The following is a 13,686-nucleotide window of genomic DNA, read 5'->3' on the forward strand; positions in this document are numbered from 1 at the left end:
CTTTACATTTATATTTTAAAATAATGACAGTAATAAATGCAGCGCTCTGTGATCTAGCTAATAATGACAATATACACAGAATGAGTGCCTTAGTATGATTTGGCAAGAATTGATATGAATTGCATAGACTGTGCTGCTTAGCAAACCTACAGGATATTATGTGTAGCACTTTGTAATACAGGTATGGGACCTGGTTTTTTTTTTTATAACTTAGATCTCCATATCCTAAAAAATCATAGGATTATTTTGTTTCTAAAAAGGATTAACTTTATATTAGTTGGGATCAAGTACAAGGTACTGATTTATTATTACAGAGAAAAAGGAAATCATTTAAAAAACTGGAATTATTTGATTGTAATGGAGTCTATGGGAGATGGCCTTTCCGTAATTCGGAACTTTCTGGATAATGGGTTTTTGGATCCCATACCTATATTGTATTTTCCTGCTCTTGGCCTGAGCCAGACCTCTCTTCATTCTACTGGTCACATTTTTAATAAATTCACTTATAACAGCTTAGTTGTTAGTTATAATTGTTTAAAAAAAATTATATATTTTTTTACTTTAAAAAATGAAAACAATTGCATTTTAAGGCCATTTTCATTTGTTTTTTTCATATGTTTTTTGATTTATTTAACCTGTTTTCTCTTTAGACTTTAAAATTATTTTGAAATTAATATCATGGTCAGATTCAGGGTTTTTTTGTAATTTTTTGTCAGGATATGTAAATTCCCCACAAAAATATAATAAGTAAACAGCTTTTTTTAAAAAAAAAAAATTAAATACCTGCAACTCCAGTTGTTCAAAGGTTAATAATAAGGCTGCAGCATCCCCTAATCACTTGGGATTCCTTCTCCTCCTGTAACTCACTCGGCCCCCTCCCTCAGGAATTTACTTTGGCTGTTGGCTACTGAGCATGCTCAGTTCTTCTCAACTCAGGTTACTAAGCACACCCATCAGTCTAGCAACCAATAGAGAGATGGCATCACTGGTTTCCATAGAAACTCTGCTCTAGCTGTGCACTCTGCTGAATAAATATGTTTATGTGTCAGAGGGAAAATGGCTGCTGGATGAAAGCTGCAATGATTAGAGAAAAAGGTGATGGTGGTGGTGAATGGAGGGGATAAATGCAGTACAAATGATGCATTTTGGATGGGAAGATGTGCCTAGCTGATATACATGGTAGGAAAATGTTGGGTTTACATGTCCTTTAAAATTAGAATGGCTGGGGCCTGGGTTTTTTTTCTGTGGATGTTCTGGGTTTTTTTTCTTTTCTTTGGATAGCCATGCCTTAACTTTATGCAGCTTAGTTACCATCATGCACAAACTACTATTTTATTTTACAGAGAAAATCAAATCATATGGGAAAATGGTGTTCTTATATTTTGAAGGTCTCTTGATAATGAGTTTTTGGATAACATCCCGTACCTGTCCCTGCTCTTATCAGGTCAGTAATGCATATTTCCACCAAGCTTAAACAGTGTTCTAGGATAAGAACAGCCTACTGAAATGAAACACTATTTACTTTAAATATGACAGATCTAAGCTTTATGAAAGACTGAAAAACTAGTTATTGCAGAAAACAAACTTTAGGTCATGCTCTAACTGCTGTTATTTTCATAAATAGTTGCAAAATATCTATTTATTGATATAATAAATACAAGTATGGAATGCCTTATTCGGAAACTACATGGAAAGCTCCAAATTAAAAAGGCCAAAACGGATAGATTCCGTTTTAAGGAAATAATTATATTTTTAAAAATTATTTCTGTTTCCTAAATAAGCTGCTTAAATCCATATTGGCAGCAAAACAGTAGTATTGGGTTTATTTACTTTTTAAATAATTTTGTTTACAGAAAAATACTTTTCCTAGAGCAATGCGACTCTCAGGCCATGAAAGTGACATCACATCCAAGCCGCGTGTGACCTCACTTCCTCTTTGCATGACATCACTTTCACTCACCCTGAGCACCGTCACTCCAAACCCTCACCCCAATTCCATAGGTTTGATATGGTGGCGTCTGGGGAGGTTATTTTATATATTTTTTTAAAAAACACACACACACGTTCAGAATGCGCTGGGAAGCCATTAATAAACTAAGCTTAGGTGTCACCAAAATTGAGGTTCGTCTGTCACAGCAGCTGATGCTACATTGTGAAAATTCTAATCTAAAGTACACTGGCACTGAACTGCCATGAGAATCTGAATTATTACTAATCAGGTTTGTATGAGGACTTTTAGATTCTATAAATAAGTATATATTATAAGTCGGTCCCTAAGCTCAGGTAAAGCTGCCCATACAATGAAAGATCTGCTCATTTTGCCCTTGGGCCACACCATGTGATATGAATCAGTAGAAAAGGATGGGGGCTACTGTGGGTATACTCAGAGGCACAGAGTATACCCACACTTTGCATACTTTAGTATGCTAAAGACTAGAGATGTAGCGAACTGTTCGCCGGAGAACTAATTCGCACGAAAATCGGGTGTTCGCAAGTTCGCAAACTTTTAGCGATGTTCGCAATTTTGGGTTCGCCTTAGCTGGAGCCAAATTTTGACCTCTCACCCCAGAGCCAGCAGATACATGGCAGCCAATCAGGCAGCTCTCCCTCCTGGACCACCCCCGGACCACTCCCTTCCATATATAAACCGAAGCCCAGCAGCCATTTTACATTCTGCCTGTGTGTGCTTGATGAGTTAGCATAGGGAGAGAGCTGTGCAGGGGTTGAGGGACAGTTTAGGTAGCTTTGCTGACTAGTAATCTACTTTCTACTGCTCTGTATGTAGCTGCTGGGGACAGCTGTCCTTCTGATCTCATCTGCTGTAACCCAATAGTCCTTGTAAGGACTGCTTTTATTTTCTGATTACTGATTACAACAACGTATTTTTCAGAGAAATTTTTGCCCTTGATCCCCCTCCTGCATGCCACTGTCCAGGTCGTGGCACCCTTTAAACAACTTTAAAATCAGTTTACTGGCCATAAATGACTTTTCTAGGTTTCAAAGTTCGCCTTCTCATTGAAGTCTATGGGGTTCGCAAAGTTCGCAAAAGTTTGCACTTTTTGGCAAAAGTTCGCAAACGGGTTCGCAAACTTTTTTTGTGAGGTTCGCTACATCCCTACTAAAGACTAGAAATCCCTTGTGATGGTAATTTTAACCAACCAGAACCTTACTATACAACAAGACCCTGAGACAAGGTTCTCAGTTAATCAAATTATTTCTTTATTAATCAAGCAAACACAGAGTCTTGTGGAAGCTTTCAGCAACACAGAACAGCGACTAAAATGTGTCACTAACAGCTTCAAGTGAGACTGAAAGTCTTCGCCTTTTATAGAGGATGCCATACCTTATCTAAAAAGTATATGATGCCCCTTTTACAACTTTCTGTGTGCTCTGTGGTTCCAGCTGTGCAAATAGCAAAGTGCATGTAGGGGCTTAGCTAGTCAGCACTATCATGTCTGACCCTTGTGATTTTATAAGATGGTATACTAGGCTTTTATATTCTTTTTTATACCTTGCATATATAGTTATATACCTTTATCTCCTACCTCACCTGCCTTGGGTTGTCTTTATAGGCAACACTGGGGGATTTTATGTGTCCCTTTATATAGAACTTACCCATCATAAGTGAGTGTCTCAACACTTGGAATGGTACAGAACCCCAAAACATTTCTAGCGTACTGCTTAGTTCTTCTTTGAAACACAAACACCCCAACTAGAGGTTATAAAGGAGTATAAATGAATAAGCAAGCTTCATTTTTATAGTACGATGTATGGCTTTGAATATTCTACAGTACGAGTAATTAGAGAGCTGTGGATTTCCCATCTGGAGAACTACAGTACGGTAAACTGTATTGTCACCTCTCTGACTGAAGTCATAGCACCGCGGTGATAGAAATTTAAAGAAGTTTAATAAATAAATATGAATAAGTAATTCTCTTTAACTTGCGTTTCAATTCTTATCTAAAGTATGCAATTAAGTTATTATGATTCATATTTGTTTTGTGATTCCAGATTTCTTTAACTAAAACAATTTTTTTTGTAAAAATACAAAAAACCCCCATTTTTTACCAAATTTTAACAATCTTTATTTAATTTGTGGTTTTAGAGGTGTTCGGGTTTTTTTCATTTGTAAGTTCATACGAAAATGTAAAAAATGTAACCTTGACTTTTATTGGAGCTAATAATCAACATGTGAATAGCCACAGTGTGAATGAGTAAGGAAAATATGAAACTTTAAAAAATGTGGGAGTAACATAATCGAAAATGCTAACTTTTCTGCACTTCTGGATCCCATAGCAAGAAATTAGCAGGCAATATTTACAAACAACTGGTTGGTAGTGGTTACTAGACCTGGTGGAAATATTGTCTGTTATTACATTACAGCATTCTGCAATGCTCCTTAAATATTGAGCCCAAATTAATTAATGTACATACACAAAAATCACAATAATACAGAAGGAGCTTAAAGGACAAGGAAAGGTTAAAACTAAGTAAGCTTTATCAGAAAGGTCTATGTAAATACAGCCATAAGCACTCACAGAGAAGTTCTCTGTCAAAAGAAACAGTTTTTTTTGTCTGTTTGTTTTCCTGTGCCAGACACATGCATCTCTCTCCTCTCTTCCCTCTCCTGCTCCCCCCACCCTCAAGAATGCTAAGAACTCCCTCTCCCCACTTAGGAATGTGGATCTGAGCCAATCAGCAGGAAGCTTCCTCACAGTGTTACTAACTGAGCATGTACACCGGTCATTATGGGAATTTCCTTTACAGAGCACAGCGTTTTTTTTCCTATGAGGCTTCTGAAATATGGAGAAATATGGGGAGACTTAAGGGCACTATTGAGAGAACTGAAGGTATGCCTGCAGCTTGAGTATAACTCTTTATTAGCCTTTCCTTCTCCTTTAAAGCTAATGCAGACACAGAAAATATATATATTTTTTTACATTTACACTTACTGGCCTTAACATGGGATACTGGGATAACATGTAGTTCTGTTCAAAACAGGATCCAACAAAGATTTAAAAAAACAAACATAAAAGAAGGTAATATTAACCTATAAAAAACATGTTACTCATACAAAACATTTAGTACATAACTTTGCATGCGCAATATAAAACATTTTCAATCTTAAAACAATTTAAATTAAAAAAAAAACAAGCACTACTGATCCAAGAGAAATCAGTTGTGAAATGCAGGGTGATATTATTGGTGTCAGAACCCATGCATATATTTGAGATAAGAAAAAATAACTGTTCAAATTAAATTTTCATGGCACAATTTCTCAGAATTTTTTTTAGAAAGAGGCTACTTGGTTTTATATTATGCTGTATGGTATATAGTATACATGATTGCTCATTTATGTGATACCTGAGATACCTCCATTATGGTTTCACTCATGTAAGTAGGATGATTTGTGATTCTGTGAAACGAGAGCAGCAACTACTGTAGATGTTACTGGGCCCTACAGAAAATTCAATTTAAGACCCTAAAAAATTGGTAAATTTGCCTATTCTACCAAGATATATTGATATTGCTCATTAATTAGTGCCGCTGTGGGAACGCTGAAGCTCTCCCCACATCCAAACCAAACATTAACTCAGGATTCCCACAGCAGCCTGTGTCAATTGCAGCAGTGAAATTGCAACTGCTGAAAGAATAAGGTGAACACGTTACTCTCTCGCCAAACAATGAGATTTTCAGCACAGCTGACTCCAATTCATTTTGAAGTGCAAGCGCAACTGTGCGCAACTGTGCCAATTTTGAAGCACCGGCTGCAATTGTGACCAGCACAACTCCCCCTGGCAACTGCAATGACAGTGAAATTGTGGGTAAAAATACATGCCAATTGCAAACCAAAATTAACTTATTGCTAGAGAGGAAAACAAATAATTAATAAATGAAGAATTGTTTGTTGAAATAGGAATCTATGTAAAATTGCATTGTTGTATATCAGAGCTTTCTGGATAATAATTTCAGGATATCAAATCCTTTCCTGTATTTAAATCTATTATATGAAACATTACTGTAATTCTGCTAAACACGCTACTCAAAACTGCTTTGTTCTCCTTGCTCTTATTTGCAGAATTCTTTGAACTTGTGGGTCTGGCCAGCAATACATTTAAGGAGCTGTAAGACACCAATCTACTAGCATGGGTAGTAGGTGTCCTTTGTACCACTTACTAGGACTTTCCGTGGGTTATGCTGTTGTCAGCAGCTTACTACTTCTTTGTGGCCCAAGTGATTACCTATATCTCATTTCAACCCATCTGTTCTGTCCAGCGCTGCATTAGGCAACTATAGAACAATCCTGTAATGTTGTAATGAAGCATTTTAGCAGGGGGACAAGTTTTATTTTTATTTCCTGTCATTATCTGTTTTTCTGGCTTTGATGTAATGGGAAGGTGCTAATGTTGGTCTCTTTATTCTGGGGATTCTTTTTTTCTCCATGTTTAAATATATACATGCTGGACAGAAAGATGCAGGTTACCATGTCACCATTGCTAACATGCATTGTTATTAATGTTACATAACCCCTAGGGGCACATTTACTAATCCAAGAACGTCCGAAAAGTGTCCGAATGCGTTTTTTTCGTAATGATCGATATTTTGCGACTTTTTCGCGAATTGGCGCAAATTTTCCGAGCGCTCAATACGAAAAAGTCGCGACAATTCGCAAAAGCCATAATGGCTATACAAAAGTCACAACAATTCACGAAAGTCGTAATGGCTATGAAAAAGTTGCGACAATTCACGAAAGTCATAATGGCTATGAAAAAGTTGCGACAATTCACGAAAGTCATAATGGCTATGAAAAAGTCGCGACAGTGACGAAAAAATCGCAAAAAATACGAAAAAGTCGCAAAATGTTCGTTTCCAATCAGATTTTTTCCAATTCGGGATTCAGATTCGTGGATTAGTAAATCAGCCCCCTAGTGTCCCAACATGCTAGGCCAATTTATAAAAAAAACATTTTGTTGATTTTGCAAGATTTCAAAATTAGTTCACATACAGACTATTTTCTATCTATCTAAATAATAATTATTAACATACAGTGATTTATAAAAGTATTATTGGTGTAAGAGCTTATGAATGAATAAAGTGCTTTGTTTCTGAACTCTTCTGGAAGTTTTTAAATACATATACATTATCTGCTTTAATACATGATATTACCATTTTGGGGACCAATTTAAATTCTATATGCATCTTGAAATGTCTTGTGTGCATAATTGTTTTTACCATTATGTCATTTGCAATGGTAGTTGTTTTTCACCTCTGGCAACTGCTCTGGCAGTTACAAGAAACTGTTTCCGCTGCCATTGTGCTGCAATACACAACAAGGTTCTATCATTCATAGAAACCAAAAAAATCCAAAAATCCAAGAGTCCCAATGCTGATCCATTGGTGTTTAGTTTACACAACAGGTTTGTTCCTCATTAAACAATTCTATGTGAATTCTAATCTTAAAATTTCATTTTTTTTGTCTGACCTTTTCTGGTATGAGGGCAATAATAGAGGAAGATTAAGATCTGTTGGTTTATTTGTTTGTTTCAGCTGAATCACATTTCTTTTAACTTTGCTATTGTCCAAGGGAATTTGTGACTTCTCTCTTGATTGTCTTAGGCTTCTTACCATAAAAGTCTGCTGCCGAGACATAGGAAAAACTGGTGGCCTTGAGCCATTAATAACAAAAGGTGGAGATCCAGATTTTGCATGGTGGGTGGCAGACATCCAAGAAATTCTTCTTGTAAAGGCATCTCTGAAAGCAGGTTGCCTAAGCCTTGGTAATGGCGAATGGTTGGATGTGTCAATCATAACCAGATTAAGACTTTCTTTGTCCTGTTGTTGACAGCATGTAGTTGGAATATTATCATCTACTGGTTTTAGCAGTTCTCTCAGTCGCACTCCCTGTTTTTGGGATGGAGGAACGTGAATAACAAGTTTATTCACTCGTTTAGGAAGGGCTTTTCCAGAGTATAAACCAGTAACCTCAGCATTAGGAGTCTGCTGATTATGTTCAACAGCCACTTGATTAGTTTCTTTGACAAAAGTGTTTTGTTTCTCTTCTGGGTTGTCTTGGTGGCTGTTTACCTCATTTTGGTGCTTACTGTTCATGGCTGCTTGTTTTACATTGGCATTTGATTTCTGTGGTGTAGATGTATTTGGTGGGTCCAAAAAAATGACTTCTTTGCCAGAAAATTGTGGAGCTGCAATACACAACAAAGATAACGTTTAACATTTTTAACTTTTCTTAAAATATCATTCATGAATAGTATTATGTTGAACAGAGTTTTAGCACCCAATACTGTAAACTATGTAGTGAATAATATACCCCTATTGAAAAGTATGAGGATATTATAAGTCATGAAGATGTTTCACCCTATAAAAGCACAAAGCCGAAGGATGAGTTTTTTTATACAGTTCATGGAATGCCAAGGTGCCAATAACTGTTATATACATATCCTATATGACAGGGATCCCCAACCTTTTTAACTCGTGAGCCACACTCAGATGTAAAGAGTTTTGGTGAGCCACACACAGATGAAAAATGTTCTTTGGGGGTGCCAAATAAGTGCTGTAATTGGCCATTTGTAGCCCCATGTGGGCTGCTGGCCTGCAGGAGGCCCTGCTTGGAGTAAAACTGTGTCTCTGTGCTCTGTGTTGATTTTTAATTATGTGTTCAATTAGAAGTTTTTTGTTTACACAAAGCAACTCTTTTGCACCATGGGGAGACTCAGAGGCAGCATGCAGTTGCTTGCTTGACTTTAAAAAAATCCTGAATTATATACACACATAAACTGACATATTAATAAGTGGTCTAGGGTATATGATATAAGTAGACTAACACACAATAACTATAAAATAAATTTCCCAATGTCAAAACATACTTGTACCTTCTAAAACATTTTCTTGATTGTCCAATATAATAGCAATTTCTTCCTCCTGTATAGGGTCATGTACAACTGGGCTTCTTTCTTTCATAAACTCTTTTCTTTCATTGGGTAATGCAGTTTGCTCTGCTTTTGTTTCAGTCTTTGCATTCTTTGTGTGCCTGTCATGTTTTGGAACCGATACTTCATTCTGAAAAAGAATGCAAAAGTATTTAATTCAAAGCAATAATGGGCTAAAAATATCTATGTGATCCAAAATGTAGTCAGGGTATACCTTAGGAATCACATACTTAGCAGAAGGTGGTGTGCACAATAAGGCAGCAATCTGCCATTTTGTCACTTTGCACACTGCCTTCTGCTCTTCCTGCATAAAGTGCAAAAAGCAGCATCCCCTGGGATGCAAAGTGTTTATTAAATGAGTAGTAAGGAACATGCTATTATACTTATTAGGGCTCTAACTAAATTTTACCTAGCTTCCAGGCTGGGGTTCTAGGAATATCAAGTACAACACCCAAATTTCAGTTGTAGGTGAAAGGCGGGCTTTCTGGCTGCCAACCTGAAAATATTTTGGCCCCTTTGTGGGGGCACCATAATCTAATAAAAAGGCTTTCAGAAGCTTTAATTTAAGTTTACTACATATTAAGTTATATGTTTGAACCTGTAATAGTAACAAAATATATGAAATATTGATCTCCTTATTGTAAAATATAAGGATACTAGAAGTCACCAATGTGACTAATAAAAAGCATGATGCTGCAGGTCATGGATCCACCTATTTTATAACTGGTGTCAGTATTCTTTATAACACAGTTTTAAAGTTTCATTGAGTCAAGTCACACAAATTAAATGACATCAGTAAGCATATTCATGGCATTTATGTTGTATTAATTGTGTTTGTGTATAGCATTTATCAGATAATATATAAAATCGAATACATTATTTCTACTCCTGAAATGTGCAGTACTGCACTTTTTTATACTACAGGTTGTTTTCAGCACAAAGGCAGGCTGTTGAACCTTTTGTTGGAATACTCCACTATGTCCTTCTCTCCCTTACTCTGTCTTTTCAAACACACATCGCTAGAGGCAGCACTGTCATATAAATGGTGTTTACACAGGACCTGATGAAAACAAATGTTTATTAGTACTTCAGGTGTTGGGTTTAATACACATTATACTGCTGGCACTCTTTGATTACATTGATATAGCACTTTTACCCAGAAGCACCTGTACAATGTTCTCTCTTTTTGTTTTGACCTGGTTACCATTTTCTGGAAGAACCTGTATACTTCCTGGTTACTATGTGCTGGGTTTAAATGGTGTGATCACTGTTTTTCCTCTATTGCTTGACACCCCTAATAAAGATTACAAGTTGAGAAACATGTTGGATACTATAAAGAAGCACTGAACCTGTGCAGTAACATTTTTCTACTTTAACACAATGAAAGAAGGTCGGCTATTTGTCAAGTAGAACATCTGTTACATATGACCCTTTTTCAGCTGGGCTCTCAGGGGCACAAGTTTGCTTGTCACAGTGCTCTGACTTGCTCCTGAAGCAATATTATATTACCCCAAAATTGTATATACTGTTTGCCATTCGCTAAACAAAAAAGAGCTAAGATAACATAAACAAGCAATGGTTTTTATAAAAGTTCTTATACAGCATCCTATTAAATGTCATAACTTTTCTCAATGTCTGACCAGCATGGAAGAAATACCTCTAAATGAATCTTTTTTGTAGAAGTATTAGATTCAGTAGTTTCAACCCAGAGCATTGTAGAAGGTAAATTCCATTTATCAGAACCTTTTTCCTGTAAATGCAGAGGGGAAATAGTTAATCCAATAATTAATCCAAATAACAAATCATACACATTTAATAATCAGTTTAGCATTATTTTTGTTACCTTTAAAACTCCCTTTTCTTTCTGATGTTTTAATAGTTTCTTCTGAAGTAAATAGTATGAAGCTGTAACTGGAGAAGGCCTGTTATTCACCAGTGTATTGATAATCTCTGAAATACTGAGATCCAAGGATTCGCTCATGTAATTTAAAACAATGGGATTCAGCTCATCAGGACGCAGTCTGTAAAAAAAATGGAATTTATTTTTAGTTCAGATTTTCAAATGTACAACATTTGGAATTTGAGAAAGTTTGTTGCTGTGAGGCAGTTTAACTATGCCATCAGTTTAATGTGTACAATTCACTAACCAGGCTTCTTCTAAAAAGTGCAGGCTGAGAAACAGCCCCTTCTCTTACAACTGCTTGTGTGTGTCTCTGCTCTGACATTGGCCCGGGTGCTGACACTCAGACTGACACAGTGCCTGTCAGTGCAGAGACACAGACAAGTGGACACTAGCAGAGGAGCTGTTTGTACAATGACTACAATGATTAGTGGTGCAGGTTATCCTGCCCCACAAGTTGGCATGTGGTATTTTGACTACTGATTATCAATGGGAAAAGCCAGAATTTTCCTCAAACCCAGCATTGTAATTGCTAGTACAGGACCATTCTCAAGGTACCTTTGGCAAGAATCAGGCAATTTTATCCTGGTACAAGTAACAATGGCAATCAAAAGGCCCTGCGTTATATAATCTTAAGAATTACTGTTGTTGTACAAAAAATAGAAAGAAATCCTCTTTCATTTATGGTTATAAATGGCCTATAGTATAAATCATAATGTCAAAAGATATGTATATAAAATAATATATGTCTTTATATGAGATACAAATCATTTTTAATGGTTTTTAAATGGTAATGATAACAGTAACCTTATTATAATTCCCTTTCTCATTATGTCCAGTGTTGTTTTGAATAAATGCATTTGCCTTCTCTAGAAATCCTCCAAAGAATGGCAATTCAGTGAGAGTTTCTTTCTTTTATTATATCACGCTTTGCGAGTAACAAGGTGTTATGAAAACAGCATGGTTTTTATGATTTCCTGTATTTAAATCCAAACATTTAAGCAACACGACTCCTTACTACGGTTATTATCATCTCATAACACCTGCTGTTGAACTCATGACTTCCAAAGTGTAAATGTGCAAATACAAGACATAGTGGCGGACTCGCAAAAAAATACTTTCCAAAGGCATCAGAAAGCTGGTAGGGAATCTGTTCTACATCATTTAGCACTGTACGCTATGATAAATAGCAGCAGACCACAAACAGGTTGCTAACATTTCCTGTGCCCGCATTTACAGCCCTCAAACACAGGATAAAAACACTCACCTGGGCATGTTTTATTATTCCTTATAAATTATGGGCAGAAAAAATGTCACTTTAAAAATGCTGGGGAGACATTTTTGTTGTTTTGCTTATTACTCTTACCATGCACTGCATTTTATATATAGGGAATCTCTTCTGCAAGCAATCTATTTTTAATGTTAGCCCATTAAACAGATACACTTTACATTACAGGATTTTTCTATAAAGCACCAAGCATACATTGGAATAAATAACCCATGCATGTTTTATTATTTCTTATAAATTATGTGCAAAAAAATGTCACTTTAAAAATGCTGGGGAGAATGTTTTATTGTTTTGAGTGATAAGCACTATGGATTGCAATGCTATATACCAGGAATCTAGGAATGTTGTTTTTATTACTGGACTATGAACAGATAAGGCGTACATGGGGTAATGGGAACAAAATGTGCATTTTTTAATGTTTGTGGCTGTGACAGCTCAGTACATTATACTTGATAGTCCGTTTACTAATGTTTATGTCCAAACAGAGGCTTCTTATGAGGAAACATGTCTTATAACTCAGCAGTGCAATGCTGATGATGAGCCACACATTCTGTTTCTAGTGGGAATTCAGTACAGTTATGAGTGTTGCTTGTTGTTGACAACCCTGTTGAGCAGATCCACTTTTATACAGTAGTTCTGCTGAAAACACGACAAACCTTAACTGGTTATTAGCAGATATAAAGATTCTGCAAGAGGAGTTAAGAAGTTGTCAGTCATATGTCTGGATTAATTACCTATTTCTAAATGAAACAGCATTCAGTGGTTTTTGTTGAAATCCCTCATTTAACCATTTGTCTTCCATTGCTTCTTTTACAGTTGGACGCTTGTCAGGATCAGGCTCCAGAAGCATATGGATAAAATGTACTGCTCCTATGCAGAGAAAAATAAAGGGTATTCTATAATGACTAGGGGCTCTCAAAACCAGTAATCCAACAGGTTTATTCTCCAAACCAGAATGCGTATTTAGATAAAATATACATATACATGAATGCATACTAAGCCACCCCAATGCCCTTTACTACATGTCTACCCCTGAGAAAATTTGATAGATCAAGCTTAAAACTCTATACTCATACGATTATATATGTTCCATTATCTGATAATCGTTTAAAAGTCCTAATTTTAATGTATTGTCCATAAATTCACAAGTAAATAAAAAAGATTAGCTTCTAATCCTAGTTTCCAATCAGAACTAAAATTGCCATAAACTTAAAACACCTTGGGGCTCATTCACAAAAGGTCGAAATAGTAAGTGTTATTAATAGCATGCTTTAAAAATGGTATAATTTCTTATATTTTTAGAATTAACGATCGATTCACCAAAAGTTCACTTGTCTGACTGTGATTTTATTTTTGTTATTTTTCGGTAAACCATGTACGCTATTTTTTGGAAAAAAACTCAATTTTGTCACCACAGATGATTACCAACGGTAATGTTGTTTAGTGACGCCCACTCCTAAGAGGTGTCATGTTTTACAGTAATTATCGCCACATTTTATAGCGCAATGTGATCATTGAGATTTTTGCGTATGCGATATGACTTAATAGTCATA

General features: G+C 36.0%; 2 protein-coding genes across 2 annotated transcripts; both read right to left on the reverse strand.

Annotated features, from left to right (window-relative positions):
- Positions 1 to 7,380: 7,380 nt before the first annotated feature.
- On the reverse strand, positions 7,381 to 9,110 carry LOC116410898. The gene is made up of 2 exons (XM_031902473.1): positions 8,889 to 9,110; positions 7,381 to 8,201 (listed from the first exon to the last, which is right to left on the reverse strand). Exons 1-2 carry the CDS (start codon positions 8,974 to 8,976, stop codon positions 7,441 to 7,443), a joined length of 849 nt encoding a protein of 282 aa, XP_031758333.1. The 5' UTR covers positions 8,977 to 9,110; the 3' UTR covers positions 7,381 to 7,440.
- Positions 9,111 to 10,554: 1,444 nt separating this feature from the next.
- Positions 10,555 to 13,006, reverse strand: LOC116410973 (hormonally up-regulated neu tumor-associated kinase-like). The gene is made up of 3 exons (XM_031902718.1): positions 12,868 to 13,006; positions 10,789 to 10,966; positions 10,555 to 10,695 (listed from the first exon to the last, which is right to left on the reverse strand). The coding sequence occupies exons 1-3, from the start codon at positions 12,981 to 12,983 to the stop codon at positions 10,555 to 10,557; spliced, it is 435 nt and encodes a 144-aa protein (XP_031758578.1). The 5' UTR covers positions 12,984 to 13,006.
- Between the last annotated feature and the right edge of the window lie 680 nt (positions 13,007 to 13,686).

Source organism: Xenopus tropicalis, chromosome 5 (genome assembly GCF_000004195.4).
Source record: "Xenopus tropicalis strain Nigerian chromosome 5, UCB_Xtro_10.0, whole genome shotgun sequence".
In the NCBI taxonomy this organism is placed as follows: Eukaryota; Metazoa; Chordata; class Amphibia; order Anura; family Pipidae; genus Xenopus; species Xenopus tropicalis.

Excerpts from the sequence above, each read along its gene's own strand:
- LOC116410898 (XM_031902473.1), bottom strand. The coding sequence starts at position 8,976 with ATGAAAGAAAGAAGCCCAGTTGTACATGACCCTATACAGGAGGAAGAA. Across the intron at positions 8,202-8,888 it reads TCAAGAAAATGTTTTAGAAG|CTCCACAATTTTCTGGCAAA; the intron begins GTACAAGTATGT and ends TGTGTATTGCAG.
- LOC116410973 (XM_031902718.1), bottom strand. The coding sequence starts at position 12,983 with ATGCTTCTGGAGCCTGATCCTGACAAGCGTCCAACTGTAAAAGAAGCA. Across the intron at positions 10,967-12,867 it reads GCTGTTTCATTTAGAAATAG|ACTGCGTCCTGATGAGCTGA; the intron begins GTAATTAATCCA and ends TTTTTTTTACAG. Across the intron at positions 10,696-10,788 it reads AAGAAAAGGGAGTTTTAAAG|GAAAAAGGTTCTGATAAATG; the intron begins GTAACAAAAATA and ends CTGCATTTACAG.